Source organism: Aythya marila (genome assembly GCF_965140915.1).
Source record: "Aythya marila genome assembly, chromosome: 11".
Taxonomy (NCBI): domain Eukaryota; kingdom Metazoa; phylum Chordata; class Aves; order Anseriformes; family Anatidae; genus Aythya; species Aythya marila.
The window spans coordinates 10,579,709-10,600,786 of NC_139052.1; the positions used below are offsets into that span (position 1 = coordinate 10,579,709).

At 56.3% G+C, this 21,078-nt stretch overlaps 2 protein-coding genes across 3 annotated transcripts; both read left to right on the top strand.

The window, feature by feature from the left end:
- Positions 1–49: 49 nt before the first annotated feature.
- On the top strand, positions 50–6,184 carry PATL2 (PAT1 homolog 2). 2 transcript variants are annotated; one of them, XM_082769222.1, is made up of 19 exons: positions 50–292; positions 628–730; positions 926–1,209; positions 1,418–1,486; positions 1,573–1,638; positions 1,725–1,892; positions 2,071–2,157; positions 2,551–2,705; positions 2,884–2,967; positions 3,049–3,187; positions 3,357–3,477; positions 3,556–3,653; positions 3,954–3,998; positions 4,127–4,260; positions 4,505–4,664; positions 5,016–5,156; positions 5,238–5,335; positions 5,414–5,563; positions 5,796–6,184. In XM_082769222.1, the coding sequence occupies exons 1-19, from the start codon at positions 269–271 to the stop codon at positions 5,833–5,835; spliced, it is 2,166 nt and encodes a 721-aa protein (XP_082625348.1). In that variant the 5' UTR covers positions 50–268; the 3' UTR covers positions 5,836–6,184. The 2 variants fall into 2 exon arrangements, with proteins under 2 accessions (XP_082625348.1, XP_082625349.1); XM_082769223.1 differs by lacking the exon at positions 2,071–2,157.
- A 2,292-nt stretch (positions 6,185–8,476) lies between these two features.
- SNX1 (sorting nexin 1) lies at positions 8,477–20,842 on the top strand. Its single transcript, XM_082768714.1, has 15 exons — positions 8,477–8,627; positions 10,466–10,568; positions 11,484–11,617; positions 12,882–12,948; positions 14,046–14,089; positions 15,041–15,182; positions 15,708–15,786; positions 16,513–16,588; positions 16,909–17,022; positions 17,146–17,239; positions 17,737–17,942; positions 19,038–19,181; positions 19,524–19,604; positions 20,017–20,088; positions 20,429–20,842. The coding sequence occupies exons 1-15, from the start codon at positions 8,493–8,495 to the stop codon at positions 20,477–20,479; spliced, it is 1,542 nt and encodes a 513-aa protein (XP_082624840.1). The 5' UTR covers positions 8,477–8,492; the 3' UTR covers positions 20,480–20,842.
- Positions 20,843–21,078: the final 236 nt, after the last annotated feature.

Genomic DNA, 21,078 nt, shown 5'->3' on the forward strand with positions numbered 1-21,078 from the left:
AGTATCCGGGCAAACAGGCAGAGTAAAGGTTGCAGAGAGCGGGCAGCGGGCGCGGCGCGCGTGCGCAGTGCGCGCCTTTCGCTTTCGCTTTCGTTTCCACCGCCCTAACGGGGCAGCGGGGGCGTGGTCTATCCGAGGAGGGCGTGGCCTATCCGAGAGGGGGGCGTGGCGTGGAGGCCGCGCATGCGCGCTGCCGGCGGCCGGTAAAAGGCGGCGGCGGGGGCAGCGCGGCCCCGTAGAGGGAGGCGGGGGCGGGCGGCGCCGCGGCATGGCGGAGGGCGGCGAGAGGGTTGTGAGTGCCCGCCCCGCACTGCCCGGTCCCGTCCCGTCCCGTCCCGGTGTTCACTCTGGAGCCTAATGGTGGCACGTGGGGAGCGCTGGGGCTCCGCACCGAGCTCCTCGCGGTGCTCGGTCCCTGCAGAGGGTCCCGCAGGGGTCAGGGGTGGTCCCCGGGAGCCAGCAGGGCAGGTGCTGGTGCCTGGAGGTTGCTCCTGCTCGTCTCTTCCAGCTGCGAGCTGTGGGGTTAGCTCCCAGGAAGGGTTGGGTGCCCCCCTGTTGAGGGTTTCTTCTTCCCCCGGCTGTCTGCGTCGCTGGTGCCCACGTTGCTTTTGCCTTCTCGCCCCCCAGATCCTTGAGGACTACCTGCTAGTGGAAGATGTGCCTCTGCTGGAGGAGATGGCCGAGGAGGATGAGGAGCTTGACCTGTACAATGAGATGACGTTTGGGTTGGGTAAGGTTAAGGGGAGCCCCAGACTCGGGCTGACCAGTCAGCACCTGGTGGGATGAGGATGGAGGCTGGGGGTGTGAGGAAGGTGTTCCCCAGGTGGGATGTGTCCTTATACCTAACAAAGAGCTCGGCAGGGAGCCTGGGGTTGTTTTCCTGGGCACTTATTTACCCCCAACGCACCCTGCTTTCCCTTGCAAGACCGTGACTCCACTGAGGAGGATGCTGTGAAAACCCCAGTGCCTTTGGAGAGGAGCCCTGAGCTCGTGGAGACCGAGGAGGAGCCCCAAGCAGATGAGGGGCAGCCACCACCAGAGGAGCAGGGCGAGCCCCAGGGTGAAGGTGGGATGGAGCCTGACGCTGAGCAGGTGGGCTCTGAGGAGGAAGAAGAACAGCTGGGGGCTGAGGAAGAGCATGAGGATGAGCCCAACGACTTGGGAGACCCAGCGGTGATGAGAGCTGTGCAGAGCAAGCCCACGCTGGAGGTGATGCCTGAGTGGGGTGGGAGGGGGACCCAGCGCTGAGCCCCCAGTGTCCAAGCAGAGATACTGCCACGGACCTGCTGCTTGTCCCTCCATCCACACACCGTGGGTTGTGCCCTACAGAGGGCGAGGAGTGGTTCTGGGAGGGACAAGGGCGGGTCCGTGGTGCTATGGCCAAGTGTGTGCCATTAACTGTCCTCTTTGCTCCCAGAGCCAGGACTCAGCAGTGCTGGACAGCAGGATTGGCTCTGTCTGGGCAGAATTTGGCAAAGAGGACATGGTAAAAATGTCCCTTCCTCCTTGGTGATGGGGTCTGAGTGTCCCCTGCCCCTCTCCTCCCCGTGCTGACCTCTCTCTGTCTTCCAGCTGGCCATGGAGCCCATGGTGTGGGGCTCCTGCCCCAGCAGCATCCCACCCCACCCCATGCTGGAGGTGGGTCCCAGGGGTATCCCCACGTGTCCCCGGTTGTGGCACGTGGACAGGGCTGCATTCCCACCTCCTGCCACCTCTTCCCACAGGACAAAGCCATCCTGCAGGTCCTGGAGACGCCCCCTCCTGCTGCCAACGTGGCCCTCGACTTCCTCAGCTCCCCTGTGCAGAGGGGGTATGCGGGCTCTCCCCGGCTCAAGCGCCCTGACTTCAGAGGGACGTCCCCCAAGTCCTTCTCCCAGCGCTTCCTCCGGCAGGTACGGGCTCTCAGGGTGTCTTGCTCATTCCTTCCTCTGCCCTCTCTGCTCCAGAAGCTGTCCCCAGCTCTGCAATGCCTCTGTCCCCCTATGAAACCCACCATCAGGCTGGGATTCATGGCTGTGACCACATTCCCGGTGCCCAGCTGGTCCCAGTAATGTCTGCTTGTCCCTGCAGCAGCCACCTTTGATGCTGCGCTCCACGTGCTCCCCTCGGCCCTTCCCACCAGCCCGCAGAGCTTCTTCTCCCTTTGCTTTCAAGCAGGTAACACAGCAGGCCACCACTGTCCCCACAGATGGTGCCGTGGCCTGGAAGAGCCACCTCCAAGCACTGCTCAGCACCTCCCCAGAGCAGCAGCCTTTCCATCTTGGTCTCATCCTGGGTGCCCTTCTCCATACGAGATGGGGAAGGTGTTAGCTACGGCTTCACAAATCTGTCCTGCTGTCCCTGCACTGGGTGTGACCTTGTGCTTGGTGGCACGTTGGAGCACTGCTGATGGATCTGGGGCGTGCTGGGCAGCAGCATGACTCCAGGGTACCCTTGCCTGGGACGGGAGCACGAGATGTGGTGTTGGCAGAACCAGCCCATCCCTCCAGGAGTCCTCAGAGGTGACAGCAGGGTGTCCTGCCACCTGACTGCTTCTCCCTTCCTTTGCAGTCCACGGGGTACGCACCCCCAACCCGTTTCAGGCCCCTGTCGCCCAACGTGGGCACCCCGCCGCGGCCCCTCGCCATGCACTTCGGCCCCATGTCTCCTTCTCTGGACCCCTGTCCTTTCTTCAGCCCCTCGGCCAGCAGCCAGTTCAACTTCAGGTAGGAGGGACGGCGAGTGGGGTTTTGATGCTGGGCACAGGGGAGGGGTGCTGCGGCCCCCTAACCAGAGGAGGTGGTGGCACTTGTGGCACCATGCTGAGAGCAGACCCAGGGGGTGTTCCAGGGGATGCTCTGGAGCTACTGCAGCATCTGCAGCCCTCGCTGTCCCCCTTTGCAGCATGCCCAGCCACCTCACCCAGCTGCACCCCCAGCACCAGCGCATCCTGACCCAGCGGCAGCAGCAAGGCGGCACGGTGCAGAGGTACGGAGGGCCTGGGGGTCTTGGGAGTGCCCTAGGGGGGCTCTGGGTGCTTACAGTAGGCTGTGGTCTCCCCCGTGACAGTGTCTCCCCTAAGAAGCTGTGGTCCCCTAAAGCTGACCCTTACGCTGGGCTGATGACCTGCAAGGAAAAGGACTGGGTTGTCAAGGTGGAGATGATCCAGCTGCAGAGTGAGAACATGGATGATGACTACTACTACCAGGTGAGCCTCTACCATAGGTCCCGTGGATCACCCAGCTCCCTGGGGCTGTGGCTTCCCACCTTGGGGAGCTGGAGGGAGCTGGGGTGCTGAGCCCCATCCAGAAATGGGCTTGGCACGGGGGGCAGAAGGGCTTGGATGGTCCCAAGCTGCCCTCCTGGCTCCCACGCAGACCTACTACCATCGGCTGGAGCGCAAGCAGGCAGAAGAGGAGCTCATGGGTGGGCGCAACAAGCAGGAGCCCCCCAAGCTGGTGACGCCCTTCATCCAGAAAGTAGAGACCTACAACTCCGGTGAGGGGCCGTGGTGGTGGCCGGGGTGGGGTGCGGGGTGTGGGGCACGCTCTCACCGTGCCCCCCGCTCTCTTCCAGTGGTGCGCATCGCTGGCTCTCTGGGCCAGGTCGCTGTGTCCACCTGCTACAGCCCCCGCCGAGCCATTGATGCTGTGCACCATGCCCTGGTGGAGGAGGTAGGTGAGGGGACACTGGGCTCCAAGCCTGCTTCCAGGTCTTGGAGCGATTTAGCAGGAGCAATAAGGAGCTGCAGCGTGGGTGTTGCTTTGGGTATGGGATGGGGCGCGTGGTTGGGTGACACCTTGGTGGCATCAGCAGGGTGGGATGGGGCAGCCGGCGGTGGCCGTGGCTTCTGTGCGGGGTTGGTCTTTGTCCTGAAGTCACTTTGATCCCCAGGGAGCAGCTGGCCCAGTGCTCTGCCAGCGGCGGTGTCTGGTGCTGGCTGTAACTCTGCCTTCCTTTCTCCCCTCCTGAAGGCTGCGGGGAGCCACCGGCTTCGAGCGCTGCACAGGATCGAGAGGGTGAGTGGCCGGGGTCCTGATTTTGGGGCACGGTGCCGATGGAGCAGGGGCTTGGGTCTCGTCCAAGGAGCTCCATGGGGAAGGTCTGATGTTCCAAGCTGCCGCCTTATCCCACATTATTCCTCCAGCTCTTCCTGCAGCTGCTGGAGGTGGAGGAGATGCAGCGGAAGGTGTCCCTGGCCCCAGAGGAGCAGGAGCAGAAGACTCAGGAAGCGGGGCGTATCTACCAGGCCCTGAAAATCAGAGCCTGCAGCAGTGAGGAGTGAGTTTGGGCTGTGGTGAGGTGGGGGTGGGCAGCGTGTCCTGGTCCTAGCTGAGTTCCCAGTCATTAGGTGATGGGCTGTCATCCTCCGTGTGTCACCATAATCTGTAGTGACCCTACATGCAACTCTTGTCCTCCACTGGAGCTATGCAGGAGTGAGGGAGGTGATGCTGGTTCCTCACCCAGATGGGCAGAGAGGCTTCAGGTCCCTCAGAGTCCGTGCCAACAGAGCCTTTGTCCCCAGGGAGGCAGAGGATGAGTTCCTGCAGGTCCTGTGTGTACGGAAAGGCAAGAAGCTCACGGCGCGGCTGCTGCCCCACCTGGCCTCAGAGCAAGCAGAGAAGATCCTGCTGACCATCACCCACCACCTGCCCTTCCTCATGAAGAAAGATGCATTGGATGAGGCGAGCACCTCCAGCTGGGGCAGGGGGTTACTGGGCTGCATCCCTTCCCTGTCCCCCTGCCTGTGGGCATCCATCCTGATGGGTCCCAGCAAGGCTGGGTGGATGGTGGGGTCGGCATGGGAAGAGGCTGCTGTGAAGGGCAGGTGCAGGGCTTTGCTTCTGCCCTTGCGGGGAGGAGGAGAAAGGTCTCCAGGAGGAATTAAAGCAGTCCTGGTGGCTGTATGCTCCTGGGATATGCAGCATTGTCCCCTGCATCATCCTGAAACCCTGAAGGTGTGGGGTGGAGATGGGACTGTGTCTGTGGTGGGTTGAGCGGTCTCAGATCCCTGCTCTCCCCTCTGCCCTGCCCAGTCTCTTCCCCTGCTCTACAGCCCTTTGAATGAGGTGGTGGGCAGGATGACCTTCAGCAGGCTGATCCAGGTCCTGCAGGAGATTACCAGGCCCCTGCCTGAGTCTGACGAGTTTCCGCTAGCTATGGCCCTGAAGAACCAGGTATGTTGGGCATCCCCGGCATGCAGGGGGCATCACGGATGGACACAAAGCAATGGTGCTCCTCCTGGTGCTTCTCTGCAGTTTGGCATCACCTTGCTCTACTCCCTGCTGAGCCGTGGTGAGGGGCTGCTGTCTTCTGAGACACCGCTGGAGCCACACGGCAGGGACTTCGAGACATGGTGAGGGGATGGGGCCACGTGAGTAGGGTTGGGGTTGGCTGCCCAACAGGGCGCTCACTGTCCCCTTGGTGCCTCCAGGACAGACACAGTGTTCCTGGTCGCTCGGGAGCTGTCACAAGTGCCCAAGGCCTCGTTGGTAGAGCCACTCTTCTTGCCCAGCAACCTCCTCTCCCTCTTCTGCCGCTACCTGGACAAGCAGACTGTCCACCACCTGGAGGCCAAGATGGAGTGAGTACCACCTGGACCACCTAGCACTGCCTGTAGCCACCATCCCTCTTGGATGGAGAGAGGGGACCTGGTGGGGGGGGACCATGGAGAGGAGCGATGGATGGTGCTGGTGGCTCTCACTGCCCTGTTGGACATGAGTCTACAAACCTCTGTTGTGGACACAAGTCCACGTTGACCAGTTTGCCCCCACGGTGGTGTGGCAGCCTGATGTTCCAACCTTGCTTCCCCACAGGTGCTCCCCGCTGCCGTCGGAGGCTGCCATGCCGTGCTAAGCCCCGAGAGTGGGGCAGGGCCTGATAAAAGGACTTTGAGTTTTGAAGCAACCACAACTTGGGTGTGGGGCACTTTGGGTGAGCCATGATGCACTGGAAGGGAACGCGGGTAACTTATTTCGGCCTCGCGCCCCGCAGCAGCCTGTGACGGGTGCTGAGGCCGGTCTGCACAGGGGCACTGAGAGCACCTTTGGGGGGGAATTTCTGTACAGCACTTGGAATAAAATAAAGAGGTGATTAACAAGCGCCTGTGGCTCCTGTGGGCAGCCACTGCTGTGCCTGAGTCCCCGGGCTCTGATAGAGGCATCACTGGAACATGGGCCCTGAGACATCCTGGTTGGGGATGGAGGGGGATCCAAAAGGGCAGAAAAGACAGCAAAGGGGGGGAAGGACCAAAGGACCCAGTAAGAGGATATAGGGGGATGGAGGAAAAGGTGTTGATGAAAATGGACCTGATGGGGAACAGAGGAGGGGGGGAAAAAGCCCATCAGCAGGGGAGAGGTGGTGGTCAGAGCTTGCATAGAGGTCAATGTCAGATGAGTGTGTATAAGGGGAAAGGAAAGGTCTGTGCACACAGGAGCGGATGTAGAGGGCATCTGGGTGTGCACAGAGGATGGGGGTCTAAACACATGGCTAGGGACAAAGAACCTCTTTCTGCTGAGGTCTTAGTCTATGACATGTAGATAAGAGACATGGTCATGACAGAACACCTTGAAGTTACCACGTCTTCCTTGAGATACCTTAATAGACCATGACTGCTTGTGTTAGGACTAAAAACCCTGTTAGGTTGGCCCAGTGTGAAACAGAAGCAGGGTAAGACAAACGCTCTGTGGAAAGCCCTGTCGTGCTGTTGTGACACGAACAAGGTGGAACTCTGCCCTTGTGATAACGTATATTGTTTGTTCAGCAGATATGGTGCCAGGCCATAACTCATCTGGCATGGAAAAAAATGCTGCCATCAGGAACGCATGTGCTGGCCCCCCCTGCTGTGCATAATTGCAGTAACCTGTCAGGGGCTGCTGGGTGCTCCCTGGGACCAGGGCTGCCAATTGCTCTGGGTCTGGGAGCATGCAGGGGTATAAACAGAGCAAAATGCTCTGTGTCCCATGAGGCAGGAACATCAACTGAGGTCAATGTAGCCTCTGTGGTGGTGCCCACAAGACATGGATGCCTACTGCACTGGCAGGACGCCGACCACAACCTGCCTGAGTATGGACTACTGGGTCTCACGGTGGTGGACACCGATGACTGGGAAAAGCACTGTACTCGTCGGTACTCTTGTCATCACCCTGGGGCTGGTATGTATGTAAATAGCTCGTAATAAAGCTTGCTTACTTTATATATACGCATACAGCTCTTGTCTGATCCTTGCTGATCTGCACCTTCAGCTTCAGCCCCCAGAATCTAACCAGAATGCTGCTACAAGCTTATCCTCAGGTCCTCATCTAGGCATGAGAGGGTGCCTAGCCATAATGTTTGGTCTTAGTGTAGAAATTTTTGTGCTTCCTGCCTGGTTTCCAGCTGTACAGTGGGATTTCTCCTAATCCTGTGGGAGATGTGCTCTTCCTGTGCAAAGGGGACACCCAAAGTGTTTTAGGACACCTGTGTTTAAGCATCTGGATGGATGTTTATGGCACAGAGGGGTCTGAACTTGACCCCCTCTAAAGCCTCCTGTATATTCAAAAGAGATTTTCACACCAGAAAGTCATCTTATCCTTTGGCTAATAACAATGGTATATATTCCAAGCTCCAATCCTATGTAAATTAGAGTACATTAATCTATTCCTTCAAGCTGATCTCCTCCAGTGTCTACCCTGGATGGTGACCCTTATATTGAGCTCTGTAATGTACAGCCTCAGAAATAAGGCAATGTCAGATGAGAATGAAGCATTCAACCTCCAAATTTAACCTCCAAATTTGTGGTCTGCTGGACAGCCACCAACTGAGCTGTCTGAGCTGTCCCTTCAAGAGGGTGACGCTTGGCAGGTTGGCATCAGGGCATGGGAAAAAGGGCCAGGCCAGATACTCAGGAGATAAAACTTGTAAGGTGAACCAGTGTGGGAAAGTATCAGCTCTAACGTTCTGGTGCTGTCTCTGCATCATTTTTACGGCTTTGCAGGCAGACAGGAGGATAGCAGCGAGGCCTTCGAGATAAGGACAGGCAGTGTTTGTTATGTTGTTGTTTCACAGAGGAGCAGGGCGCAGCCCCTCACATTCCTCTCAGCAGGGACGGAGGAGAAAAGAGGGACAGGGGCCACTTGCAGTCACATATAACACCAAATATTCAAAGGCATAAGGTGCAGAAAAGAAAACTGAGAGCCTTGAGCCTGCTGCCCGGCTGTGCTGTGCCCCCATTTTCCCCTATCGCCATTTCCCCCACAGAGCCCCCAGCCCCAGGGGCTCCCCCTCAGCTCGGGGCTCGTCCACTGCTGTTGGAGGGGGGGGCGCATCCCCTCTTCCCTCCCCCCCCCTCCGCCGCCCGTGCAATGGTACCTCCCGATTCCGAGCAGCGGCGCTCATTGGCTCCCCCTGGTGGCTGAGAGGCGGCTTCGCCCAATCGCGGAGCCCCGCCCGCCCCTAAGCCCCGCCCTCGCGGTTTAAGTGGCGGCGGCGGCTTCCGGTCCCGGCTGTGGCAGGGCGGAAGCGGCGGCGTGGAGATGGCGTCGGGCGGCGCCGGCGGCTCCCGCTCCCCCTCCCCCGGGCCGCACCTGCCCCCGCCCTTTCCCCCGCCCCACGGCGACGGCGAGGCCGCCGACAGCGACACGGAGGGCGAGGACATCTTCGCCGGCACCGTGAGTGCGAGGCTGGGCCGGGGGGGGGCGGGCCCCGGGGGCCGGGGCCTGGCGGAGGCCTCGCCGCTGGGGCTGGGGGCGGCAGCTCGGGCCCAGGCTTTGGGGGCTGGGCTGGGGCAGGGGCTCAAAGCTGCCGCCCCCCAGCACCCAGCCGTCGGTTCTGGGGTTCGGAGGCTGCGCTGAGTGGCGGCCTCAGCTAAAGGCAGCCGGGAGCCAGCTCCTCTGACAGGTGCTGGGACTGGTTTCTTTAGCACTACGAGCTAAGGCTGAGCGTGTTGTCCCCTGTGATCACTGACATTGTGGTCTGTGCGCTGCACTCAGGGTTTTTCCAGCAAGCAAGGCAGGAACCATCCAACATCACCTGTATACGTGTTCTCAGCCCAGGGATTTACCCAGGGCGCAGCTCTCACCCTCCTTTGAGCTGGCCCAAAGACACAGAGCTGTCCATCACCAGGGAACGGAGCTGCGTGTCACTGCTGGTGGCTTCGCAGCAGAGATGAGGGCAGTCTGGGACATGACTCCTATCCACACACTGCCCCACGTCTGCTTGTGAGGGTGAAACTCTTCATTTGGTCTGGGCAGAACAGAGCAGTCCCATGTTTTGAAAGTAACATGGGAAAGCACGGTCCTGACTTGACAGCAGGTGTCCAGAAATGCTGGGACCTCTTGCCAGCACCAGGACGTGGTGATGGCCTGGAGCTTCTCAGGACTGTTCTTCGCTGAAGAAATGAAAATGTTTGTGGCTTGTTGCTTTGTGGTGGCGGCAGCCTGCTAAAGCAGATGAGTGTTGACCACTACAGGCTTTTGTGCAAATCAGGTGGCCCATAGCAGAATCTGAAGTCTGTTAAGCTAAAGCAGCTTATCAAGTGCTTAATGTTGTTGTTGAAGCAACTGTCATAATTAATACTTGGCTCTTTTGCGTGCCCTGGTGGCTTTGCTTGTCTCGCTGCCCTTGAGCGTTAGCAAAACACTCCCTGTGCAGCAGGGGAGCTGCTGGCGAGGCAGAGCTGTGGGCGTTGGGGTGGCAGTGAGAAAATGTGTGGGGCCAGTGTATTTATAACCAAAGCTGGAACTTATCTGTTTGTGCAGCTTCAATCCCTGCTGGCCACGGTCCTCTAGGGATGGCTTTGAGTGGTCAGCTCTGAGATCTGCTTCCCTGTGGGAAGCATCAGGCTTATATCAGGGGGCCTCGGGGGGGTGAAGGGGTGTGCTCTGTTGGGCCTCAGATGTGGTGGGCGTTATGTTGTGGGCTGCTCTGAAAGAGGCTGCAGCTCTGAACTTCCGTGGTAACAGATGGAGAAGTGGAACAGGGCGTGATACTTTCTTGTTCCTAGAAACTTTCCATCTTTGAGAGCTGCGAGGCTGGTAGGGAAACTGGTGCCTGCCTCACCCTGTCACAGAGAGCTTCTTCCCAGCTCGAGGAGCCCCTGCAGGAGCAGAGGATCTGGATGGCCCCCGGATGCACCTAACGTGGGGCTGGTGGGAGCGCCCCTGTTTGCTTGGCCACAGGCTGGCAGAGGGGGCATGAGCTGGGAAGCAAATTGCTGTGGGTCTCTGCCACTGGCAGCAAAAGCTTGGTTTTCCTGAGAGGTCTGCTCAGCCCCACGTGGTTCTTGTGCACGAGGCTACAAATAGCATGGCCAGGCCTGTTGTGGCTATCGTGAGCTGTTGCGATATGTGTACTCTGCTGGGACTGCAGAGGTGCAGAAGGGAAGCAGCCTGCTGGGTCTGTAGTGGTGACCCTGTGTGGCAGTGCCCAGGAAGGTGGGCTGTTTGGCCCCCCACCATCTGTTCCTCAGTGGAGATAACCTCTTTGTGCTCTTTAAATTCTTTTTCAGAGCAAGCCCCCGGCACCGAAAAGGGAATCACTTCTCCCTGTGAGCAGCAGCTCCAAAGAAAATGGGGTTCGCGTAGAGCAAGACGATCAGGACTTATTTGCAGGTGAGTCTGAGTCTGTTTGTCCTGAGCACTCCCCGCAGCTTTCTGCACTCTGAGCTGGGAGCCGTCTGCGTTCTGGCCACCTGCGAGTGGCTAGACTGTGCTTACTGTGGAGTATCGCTGGTCCTTATCTGAAGTTTGTGTGTTGCAGTCTGCTCTGGGAGCACCGAGTGCTGGTGGTGGTTTTGGGAAGGTCCAGTCGCCTCCTCCAGCTCTCCAGCTTAATCGTGCAGCAGGATTAATCGTGCAGTGGAAGCTGAAGCTGCCTAAAAATGGGGTTCACTTGAATTTTGTTAAACTGCAAGGCAGTGTCCTTCCAGAGTCAAAGGGCTTTTTGTTCTCTGCCTTCTCCTCCCTCCGTGCAGGTGGAGGAAGCATCTCTAGCTGAGACGTGGCTGTTCCCAGGACAGGGAGCATAACGCCCCTCAGCAGGGGAAACGAGGAGGGTCAGACCTGCTGCAGCCCTGCTCCTCGGCTAGGTGTGACACCTCTGGCAGAGACAGCTGAAAGTCAGCTCCAGGGAAGCCTGGTAACAGAGGGAAGCTTTGGCTTCCTCTGGGTGGAGAAACGTCCTGGGAAGGAGCAGGTTTACATGCTGTGTAAAAATCCAGCTTGGCTGTAGCTACTCTAGTGCGCAGCAGCAAGGAACCGTGGCCTGGCTGTCCCTAGAATCAGAAGCCTGTTGGTTTAACGAAACGTTCTCCAGCAGGTTTGATCGGGTGCTCTTGCTGCAGCGAAGGTGCATGAAGTCATGCTCTTGCCGATGCATACAGATGTCCTCCCTGTGTGTTTGTTTTTTTTTTTTTGTGCTAATTAAGATTACTGTTACTGTCTAGATCCCGTGAACTTCTCTGAAAATATTGAAACTTCCAGAAACACAAAGTAGAGAGGCTGACCCTTGCAAACTTCTCTTGACAGATGCCACTGTAGAGCTGTCTCTAGACAGCACGCAAAACAACCAGAAGAAGGAACTGGCCAAAGCATCCAATCCTGCCCCCTCATTAGAAGTAGCTGCAAGCTCTTCTAGAAACCCTCCAAAGAGCTATGAGGAGGTGAGAATTGCTCTGAGCTTTCCGACTTGCCCTGCTGGTTTGGGACTGTAATTGGCAGGAACCTGTCTGTTTACTTCGATGTAAAGCTGCATCTTAAACGCTGCAGTGAATGTAATTGGCATATTGGACGCCCTGGCTTCTATCTCAGGCCGTCGGTCTGGGGCTGATACCACCGAAGCAGGGTGAGGTCAGCCTGTCAGCATTCCTGCTCGCGTGCAAGGTGCAGGCTGCTGCCAGCGCTGGAAGAGCGAGCAGCTGACTGGTCCCTGGGGGTCTGAGCTCAGATTCAGAGCTCTAGCACCCCCTGTTGCCACAGACGGGGCAGGTGGTGTAACTGCTCTCCTGTGTGCTTAAAGGAGGCTCCTGGCTGACACGGGAGTGCAAACTCCTTCAGCAGAACTTGTGGTCTGGTTGCCAAGCCCAGCTAGGTGATGCTGGGCCTAATTCTGTGTCTTCTCCTGCATGGAGACTAAAACTGTTTTGGAGACAAGTAAAGAGCTCCTCTTTTGCCCCAAGCACCTCTGAGCTTGCGAGGACTGACTCGCTGTTGGTGTCTCAGGCTAGCTCCTGACCAGCTCAAGTGAAGAAGCAATGCAGAACTAGGGCAGGATGCTGAGCTGATCGGTGAACTGAGATGCTCTCACCTTAAGGCTCTTAAACCAGGGGCCGTGTGAGGCCTGGTGCTTTACCATCCTGCTAACAAGGAAGCGTAATGTTCTCCGAGCAAGCCTGAAGCCCCTGTGGTCTGTCAGAGGCAGTCCCATTGCTCTTGCTGCCTGCTGACCTTCAGCAAAGCAGGATTTGACTGAAAGACCAGTTCAGACTGGGTCTGCCGGTTGCTGCCATGGCTGTCCATCCCAACATGCCTGCACAGTGTAACTTGCCTCCTGTGTGCATTCCGTGCCTTCTGCAGTTTCAAATGCAAACAGAAATGATGTAAAGGAGCCCAGAGGGAACGATCTTGCACAGAGCTGGGCTGAGGCTGCGCTCTGCAGAGTTTCAGCTTAGCACTGATCAGTTTGTGCACCAGTCTGAGCAGACAGCATTGTAAAGACAAAACCAGTTTGGGATACTTGGGACGTGGAGACTCAACATCAGTGAGAAGCCCAAGGGCTTTACAGAGCTGCCTTGGCCAGACTGAAATACCAAAGATGCCTCGGCAGTGTGACGAGCACACTAACATGTGGGACTTCATGGTTTGGAGTGCACTGAAGCCTGGATTTCTAGTTTTAACTTGCTGTCCTTGTGTGCTTGCTTTAAACAGCTGGAAGAAGAGGAACAGGAAGACAAATTTGAGCTGACTGTAGGAGTGAGTGATCCAGAGAAAGTTGGTGAGTTACCGTCCTGTCTTGCTGCATGGGGTGAAGCACAGGCAAGTGAGGCTTGATGGTAGCACTGAATGCAGCTGCTGTCCCCACACATCGTGCTTTCCAGCTGTCTCTGCAAACACAAACCTGACTATTGAGTGACTTCTGCAAAACTTCTTCCAACATCTCGAGGAGATGAAGCTAAAGAAAGCAAAAAGTCTAGGACCCAACAAGCGAGGTGGCAGCAGGTTTAGTAAACCAGGCAGCTCGAAAACAGAGACCCAGTTATGGATTTTAGGAGGGGGAAGCACGATGCTCAAACACTAGCAGAGTTTGATGTCTGGAATTATGGTGACAACTCTGCTTGACCTCTAGGCAGCACTGTGTGCAGCTGGCAAGGAGGAGGCAGAACTTCCTTAGCCTAAAATCAAGTATAATATCCCATGTTCTGGCACCTTCCCCAGCAGCTGTGGGGCTCTGAGAAGCACGGGGCTTTTTGTGTTGAAAGTGGGGATCAGAGCAACTTAGCCAGCTCCAGGGCAGTCTGCAGAGAACCCACATGATCCCAGCCAGTTCGTGACATCTGGAGCTGGGAGGCGCGCTGACTTCTAAATCAGAGGTGTATTGGGTCAGTATCTGATTTCTGAGGATGCCCTTTGATTGAACCACCAGGTAAACCCTCCTTTCCCCAGACAAGGGGATTTCTGTATTAGCTGGAGAAAAAACTGCCTGTGATGTCTCGGAATCAAACCACACGCAGCCAGGGGCCGTCTGACTTGCATCCTCTGAATAGACTGCTTCATGTGCTGCACAGCCGCTGAATTGTTACGTGCTGAGCAGATGTGTGGAGTTAGCCCAAACGCCGTCAGCTTAACAAGCATCTGATTGTCAGCGTTGGCTGCCTGGGGAAGGAAAAGGAGGACTGAGCAGTCGGGCTGGGGAAATGCCTAGTGGGCAGGGGTCCAGGGTCCTGCAGGAGGAAGCCACTTGAGGGTCTGCGTGCAGATCTGGGGCTCGGATCAGAACCAACGAAGCAGGCAGAGGCCAGGAGGTACCGAAGCCTCCAGGTGATGCAAAAGGCTGATGTTGGGATACTAACGCCTCGTTTTTGTTTCCCACAGGGGATGGCATGAATGCGTACGTAGCCTACAAAGTGTCAACACAGGTAGGTGTAACTCGTTGCCTCCGAGATAAGATGCCTTTTTTTTCCCTGCTCTGAGGCAGCTGGGTTGTCCTTTCCATGTCAAGTCAACGGTGACCTAAATAGAAGGGAGGTCTGAATCTACATGGATTCGTGAGTTATAATCCACTCCTCCAGATCAAAGGATGAGCCGAGAAATAAGTTTGAATCTATTTGGAAGGGGCCTGACTTTTTCAGCCAGTTTCAGCCACTGCAGTCCTGGCTGATACCTCCGCTCAGCATTGGATTGAGCAGCAGGAATAACATCTGCTAGGGAGAGCCCCAGATGCTTGCTCTGTGGCTGATGTTAATGCAGCTCTTGCTGAAAAGCTGCTGCTGTAGCTAGCTAGTCTCTTGTCAGGACCTGTTCTCTTGGGCTAGTCGCAAGAAATCAAGCTTTCTGCAGCTGCTGCCCTGCTTTGGAGCTTTGGGCACTTCTCTGAGGTCTCCAAAAAGCCTTTCCTAGCTGTCTGCCCGGCAGCTGTTGGGCCACAGGCACTGCATCTTCTGGTGCAAAGCTGCTGCTGTGTGCTGGGGACAGGGGATTTGTTATCCTCCAGCCTTGCTCTGCAGATACTGTCAAAAGCTGCTGATGGCCCCTGAAGCCTTAACCTGACAGTGGTCCCTGTTCTTGTAGGGAGCAGGGATGATGGGATTAGGCAGTGGGCAGGGTTTAGCAGGCATCCTGTGGCCACAGTAACAGCTGCTCTGCTATTTAGTGGCTTTAATGCTGCAGCATCACCACAAGGAGGGCTCTTAGGAGGTGATTTGCTGAAAACCCAGGCCAAAGCTTGCTCAGTGCAGCCTGGCGTGCTCCTCCAATCCCACAGAGCTCAAGCTGCCCTATTTCCATCCCCAGAAGTGACAGTGCACACAGTGCATGCACAGGCAAGCTTCCCTGGGTGAGTCTGACCTGAGTCTCGTCTCTTCCCTCAGACGAGCATGCCAATGTTCAGGAGCAAGCAGTTTTCAGTGAAAAGGAGGTTCAGTGACTTTCTGGGTCTCTATGAGAAGTTGTCGGAGAAGCATGCCCAAAATGGGTTCATCGTGCCTCCACCGCCAGAGAAGAGTCTCATAGGTGAGTGGTGGAGGTGCAAAGCGGTGCTCTAGATCTCATCCTTCTGATGTTGAGCCTTGTGCCCCAAAAACAGGCCTGCCTGCAGTCTGCAAGCTGAGAGGCAAGCTGCAGAGCAGTATGGGAGGCAGGCACATAAAATAATGAGGGTTCTGTAGCACAAATCAAACTCTGCTGGCTCCATACTTGGAGCTCTGGGCTTGAAGCCTTGTTAGATTTGATGGGTGGCTCTGCATCTGCTTGAAGCAGAGTAAAACCTTGTCCTCTGCACTGTCACTGAATTGTTGTTCACTTGGGTCCAGACCTGTAACCCCTCAAATCTTGCTTAGCATTGCTCTGTCTCTCTTCTGGGTGCAGATCTGTGTTAGATGTAGGCGTAAGCAGATTTCAATTTTCCAAGTAGCTCTTGTCGATGTAAGGTCGAAATCCTCTACCGTCACCCTGGTAGTCTGCACTCCGTAACAGACCTCACAACCTTGTACGTTCAGTTTGAAGCCACTCCTTAATTGCGCCTTCCTTCTATGCTAGGAATGACCAAAGTGAAAGTTGGGAAAGAAGATTCCTCCTCTGCAGAGTTCCTAGAAAAAAGACGGGCTGCTCTAGAGAGGTACAGATCCCAACAGCTATCCCCTCGTGCCTGAGCCAAGCAAGGGACCTCTGAAAGGTCAGCCTGGCTGCACTCTCCTCCCTACACGAGAAAAGCAGTCTGGTGCTAGGTTTAGAGTGAACCTGAAGGCCACTGAAGAGTTGCAACTGTAAGGTTGCTTTGACTTTAAAACTGTCTCCTGCTTCAAAAGCCCCTGCTGGTGCTTGATCTGGATCTGGCCAAATTCTGCTGACAAGGCAGAGAGGAAACTGAGCTGTCTTGAGCCAAAAAAAAATGGATGTTAAATAGCAGTACAAGCAGAGCAGATGAGGTGAGAAATATCTTGGTCTCTTTAACTGCCACCCTAACTATCCAGCCACCAGTGGCCTTTGCTCTGCCACCTGTATTGACTGCTGTAGTTAGCACCAGGATGCTGTACGCCTCCAGCTTCAGTCTCTGAAGAAGTGTCATTGTAAAGGAATGTCAGACTGGATCTCGGTCAGTTGGTGTATCAAGTAACCTTGATACAGTGAGTACTAGTGCGGCTCTGGTCTTGCTGACTCGTCTCACTAGAGTCCCCAGGGAGGGAGGACTCTTGGTGGGAGGATGAGAACGACTTGTTGGGTCTGGCTTCAGCTACTGAACTGCCATTTCAGGGGAAATAAGAAGCACGCTGCAGCTCACTGGGATGTCTTGGAGCCAGGCTTGCTCCAACAAAGGTAACTCTTGGTGCATTCCTCTCCCCAGGTACCTACGGAGAGTTGTCAGCCATCCAACCATGCTGCAAGACCCGGACGTCAGGGAGTTCTTGGAGAAGGAGGAGGTCAGTGGGGTGAAATGATGTAGCTATGAGTATCTTGGGAGCACAGAAGTTAACAGTGCACAAGAAATTAACCAGGTGTGATGCTTCAAAGCTCCGTGAGAAGCAGCAGGATCTTCTAAGAGCCCTTAACCAGTGGTGGGGCGAATAGGGCCTCTTCTGTGTGTTAGTGCATATCTAAGAACTATACGTGGATAACAAGCTGTGGCCAAGCTTGCTTACATCACAGTGGGGACACACATTGAGGACAGGGGTTGAGTGTTCTGAAATTCACGGTGGGAGCATAGCCTGCTGTTTGAGCAAACTTTCCTATTTCTCTGCAGCTGCCGAGAGCAGTAGGCACCCAGGCCCTGAGTGGAGCAGGAATATTGAAGATGTTCAACAAAGCTACCGATGCTGTCAGTAAGATGACCATTAAGATGAATGAATCTGACATAGTAAGTATTCGGATACCTCGGGGCTGTCCTCATCCTTGCTCTCAGCTTTTTGTGAGAGGTGCAAGGACGGCTCTGCAGCCCGGCAGAGAATGTGGGAACCAGCTCGGGGTCTGTCCATTTCAGTGGTTCGAGGAGAAGCTGCAGGAGGTGGAGTGCGAGGAGCAGCGGCTACGGAAGCTGCACGCTGTTGTGGAAACACTAGTGAACCACAGGAAAGGTAACGAGCTTGGTACCACTTTTCTCTGTAGCTTGGGCCTTAACAGCTAAGCCTTGTGCCTGGCTGGAGACCACCAGTGAACAGGTGTGAGAAGATCCGGCAGTGCTTCTGTGCTGTAAGGGATTCTTGGCCTCTTTGTCATGGGAGACAGAAGTAAAATGATAATTCCTCGTCTTCTGTCCAGTTGTATGAGCTTAGATGTGAAATAGTGCCCCGGTGCGTGAAAGCTGCTGTAGCAAACCAGAGCAGAGCTGATCTTGTTGCTAATTGCCAAGCTGTCCTCTGGCGAGGAGCAGGAATGTTTTTCCTTCCTCTGCATGTTTTGCCTGACCTCTGCAAACCTGTGCCTGTCCTCCCCCTGCTGCTTCTCCTGGCTGGGGTTCCCAACGTCCTGCAGAAGCTGCCAGCTCCCAGGGCTGAACTCTAGGCTGGGGCTTGTCTCGCGGAGCAGCCGGTGTAGCAGAGCCCATGGTTGACTCTTGTATTCCGTTCACTAGAGCTAGCATTGAACACAGCACAGTTTGCAAAGAGTCTGGCCATGCTGGGGAGCTCGGAGGACAACACGGCCCTGTCCCGGGCACTGTCCCAGCTGGCTGAGGTGGAAGAGAAGATTGAACAGCTGCACCAGGAACAGGCTAACAATGACTTCTTCCTCCTGGCCGAGCTCCTGGGAGACTACATCCGCCTCCTCTCAGTTGTAAGGGTAAGCACTCTGTTGGGGTAATCCTCAGAGCCAAGCTGTAGGGCAAACCCCTGGTGCTAGTGCAGGTCCCTCAGGGGGGATAAGGAGTAAGCTCATGGCTTTAGGTGGCCTCAGCCCTTCCAGAGAAGGTTGCAGGTGCTGCAGAGGCTGTACTCTGGTGACCTACGGTCTGTGTTGCAAATAGAGCTGCCAGGCACCTGCTGGGGAACAGCCTGGGTCTTGAAGTTTTTGCAGCCTGCCTGGTGCGCAGGCTGCTGTGCTGGAGGCTGAATGGTACAAGCCCCAAGTGACCTCCAGGTCCGTCAGGCTGACCTGGTTCTGCCCCAGACTTGTCCCATCTCTGAGCAGCTGCTTCTGGAGCCTGCAGAGGCCAGAACACAGCCTGCTCAGTCCTTACTGGGAGAGGTGGGTGCTGCAGGGCAGGGCCAAGACCTCTGATGGTGCTGGAGGTGACAGGACTCGTCTGGGATGTTCTGCTAAGGAGCTGTAACATTGCCTCAGACTTCACCCGTCTTTTGGCTGCTCTGTGCTTTTGAGCAGGCAGTCAGGCACTGCTTTCTGTTCTTCTGGCTCTTCCCCACCATCTGGCTGGACGCGCTCAGAAATTTGACAGCTCTTCCTTGCTTGGGCTGGTGGTTTATGAAAGTATTGCCTGGCAGGTGCTCAAGTGCTCAGCAGTGACTCGTGGTCACTGTGCTCTGCAGGGGAACCAGTGTGGGACTGGTGAAGGCAGCTCCTTGTCCTGCAATGTTCTCAGTGAAGTAACAAAAGGGGCTCTGTGCCGAGGGAAGCCTTGGAGCTGCTCCTGAAGCTGGTTGCTGTAGTGCCCGGGCTCCTTTCCTGGCAGAGCAGCGGGGAAAACCTCCGTGTTCTGGCCTGTGTGGGAGCTTCGGCTGTGCTCAGCTCCAGGACCTGGCTGATGAAGCAGCTCTGCCGATGGCGTGGATGTCACCGTCACCAGCACGGCTGCAGTGAGGTGGCACAGGGCACAGCTGTGCTGCTCACAGGCTGCCCTGCTGCTCAGCCCTGCGCACCCGACGCTGCTCCCAGCTTGTTTGGGGATGTGCCAGCTCAGCCTCTGCTCCTTCCTTTCAGGGAGCTTTTGACCAGCGCATGAAGACTTGGCAGCGGTGGCAGGACGCCCAGACCATGCTGCAGAAGAAGAGGGAGATGGAGGCCAGGCTGCTCTGGGCCAACAAGCCTGACAAGCTGCAGCAGGCCAAAGATGAGATTTCAGAGGTGAGGCGTGCTGTGCTCTCTGAGCAGCGTGACAGGAGATGTTTTGAGCTGGAGGGGTGGGTCTCTCTTGCCAGGCTTGCAAAGAGGAGAAGCCAGCCTTTAGCAAGGCCTCAGGGAGCCACAAAGGCTGCAGGAGGGGCTGCTCTTGGTCCCGCTCTGTGTGGCTTCGCATAAGGGGAGCTGGGCTCGCAGGAAGCTTGGGCACAGGGTGCAGCCCACGTGGCGAGTCGATGTGAGGCCCAGAAGTGCTGGCATCAGCTCTCTGGGAGCAGTCAAAACCTATTCAGACAGGAAGCGAAAAGCTTCCTTACCCTGGAAACAGCGTGCTTCCTCTCTCTGCAGTGGGAGTCTCGCGTGACACAGTATGAAAGGGACTTTGAACGGATTTCTGCCGTGATCCGCAAGGAAGTGATACGGTTCGAGGTAGGTTAGCCCCAGCCCTCGGTGTGTGATTTTTCCCCCAGCAGCTGGCAATGGTTGCAAATTTGGGCACGTTTGAATGGGGCATCATTGCAGCAGAGCTGCTGTTGATGGCTAAAGAGGGGTTTTCTCCTGCTCAAAGTATTCAGGTGGGCATGTTCATCAAAATAAGGGCAGGTGTGCAAAGCTCCTCCAGGCCTGCTCATCTGTCCTGCTGGTCACAGCCAGGACTGAGCTTCACCCTCTCATTTCCAGCTCTTGTGCTGGTCACCCGGCATGTAGGCAGCTGGGACCTTCCAACATGGCCCCAGGAGGAACAGGAAAATTCCCCCTGAATTTTGACCTCCCCACAAAGGGCAGGGGGGTTTGGTGGTTGCGGCAGCTTCCTTCTCACTTCTGCAACTGTTTCTTGCAGAAAGAGAAATCCAAGGACTTCAGAAAACACGTGACTAAGTACCTGGAGACGTTACTAAACTCTCAGCAGCAGGTGAGTGTCCCCGGTGCCAGCAGCCAGCCTTCTTTTACCTCCTGGAGCTCCGTGAGAGCCCCCCCAGGCACAACCCACTGCGGTGGGAGCATCCCGCTCCCCTCTGCCCCCCACAGGCTGGAGCGGGGCACGTTGCCCACAGCAGCTAACGGGAGAGCTGCTCGTTAAAAGTCACACCCCGCTGGATGCCTGACTTTTTGGGGGGCTGAGCACCCTGCCCTGACCACAAGCTGTGTGTGTTGGAGGAGCTTCTGCCTCCCTAACAGCTCCTCAGTCCTGCTGAAGCTCGTTAGTGCTGGACTGGATTTGCTGGCTCCTGACTCTTTCCTTCTCTCTGCAGCTGGTGAAGTACTGGGAAGCGTTCCTGCCTGAAGCCAAGGCCATTTCTTAATTGGACCAAGCGAACGAGCACACCTGAACTTTGCCTTTTTATACACTATACCTCTGTCTTTTACATGTGAACGAACCCTAGTTAAACACGCGGGAGCTGGTAGAGGTTTAACCCCCCCCCGACAAGCAGCTTACGAGCCAGTAACTCTTCTAACTGTATATTTTTCATTTAGCAACATATATTTTCTTACTGAAGAGAAACTAGTTTCCTGCTTTCTGACCAGCCCTGCAGTAGGCGAAGAGCGAGGGGGGGTTAACGACATATGTAAATGTATATTTTTCAGGCTGGGTTTTAGGGCTCTAACGACTATCTTACTCCTGCAGTGCCATTACGACTATGTAATAAAACTTGTATCAGGGCAAACAGGCGTGTGGTGTGCTGGGACAGGGCTGGGAGGGACGGGGGCTGGCGGCGGGAGGCTGGTGGGAGGCTGCGGTGCCTCCGGCTTTGTTGTGACTAAGAAGCCCCTGACCTTGGGCCTGGCTGAGCCACCTGTCTCGGCTTCTGATTAAGCTCTCTCCGTAAGGCCAGGCTGCTGTTTTTAGGCTCTGAGCTCAGCCTGGGGCGGGAGCTGGCGCTGCAGGAGCCTGGGGCTGCGA

Bases quoted from the DNA above. Each gene is read 5' to 3' on its own strand.
- PATL2 (XM_082769222.1), top strand. From the start codon at position 269: ATGGCGGAGGGCGGCGAGAGGGTT. The intron at 731-925 runs GTAAGGTTAAGG...TTCCCTTGCAAG, and splicing joins TGAGATGACGTTTGGGTTGG to ACCGTGACTCCACTGAGGAG. The intron at 5,157-5,237 runs GTATGTTGGGCA...GCTTCTCTGCAG, and splicing joins CTATGGCCCTGAAGAACCAG to TTTGGCATCACCTTGCTCTA.
- SNX1 (XM_082768714.1), top strand. From the start codon at position 8,493: ATGGCGTCGGGCGGCGCCGGCGGCTCCCGCTCCCCCTCCCCCGGGCCG. The intron at 14,090-15,040 runs GTAGGTGTAACT...CTCTTCCCTCAG, and splicing joins CCTACAAAGTGTCAACACAG to ACGAGCATGCCAATGTTCAG. The intron at 15,787-16,512 runs GTACAGATCCCA...TCCTCTCCCCAG, and splicing joins AGACGGGCTGCTCTAGAGAG to GTACCTACGGAGAGTTGTCA.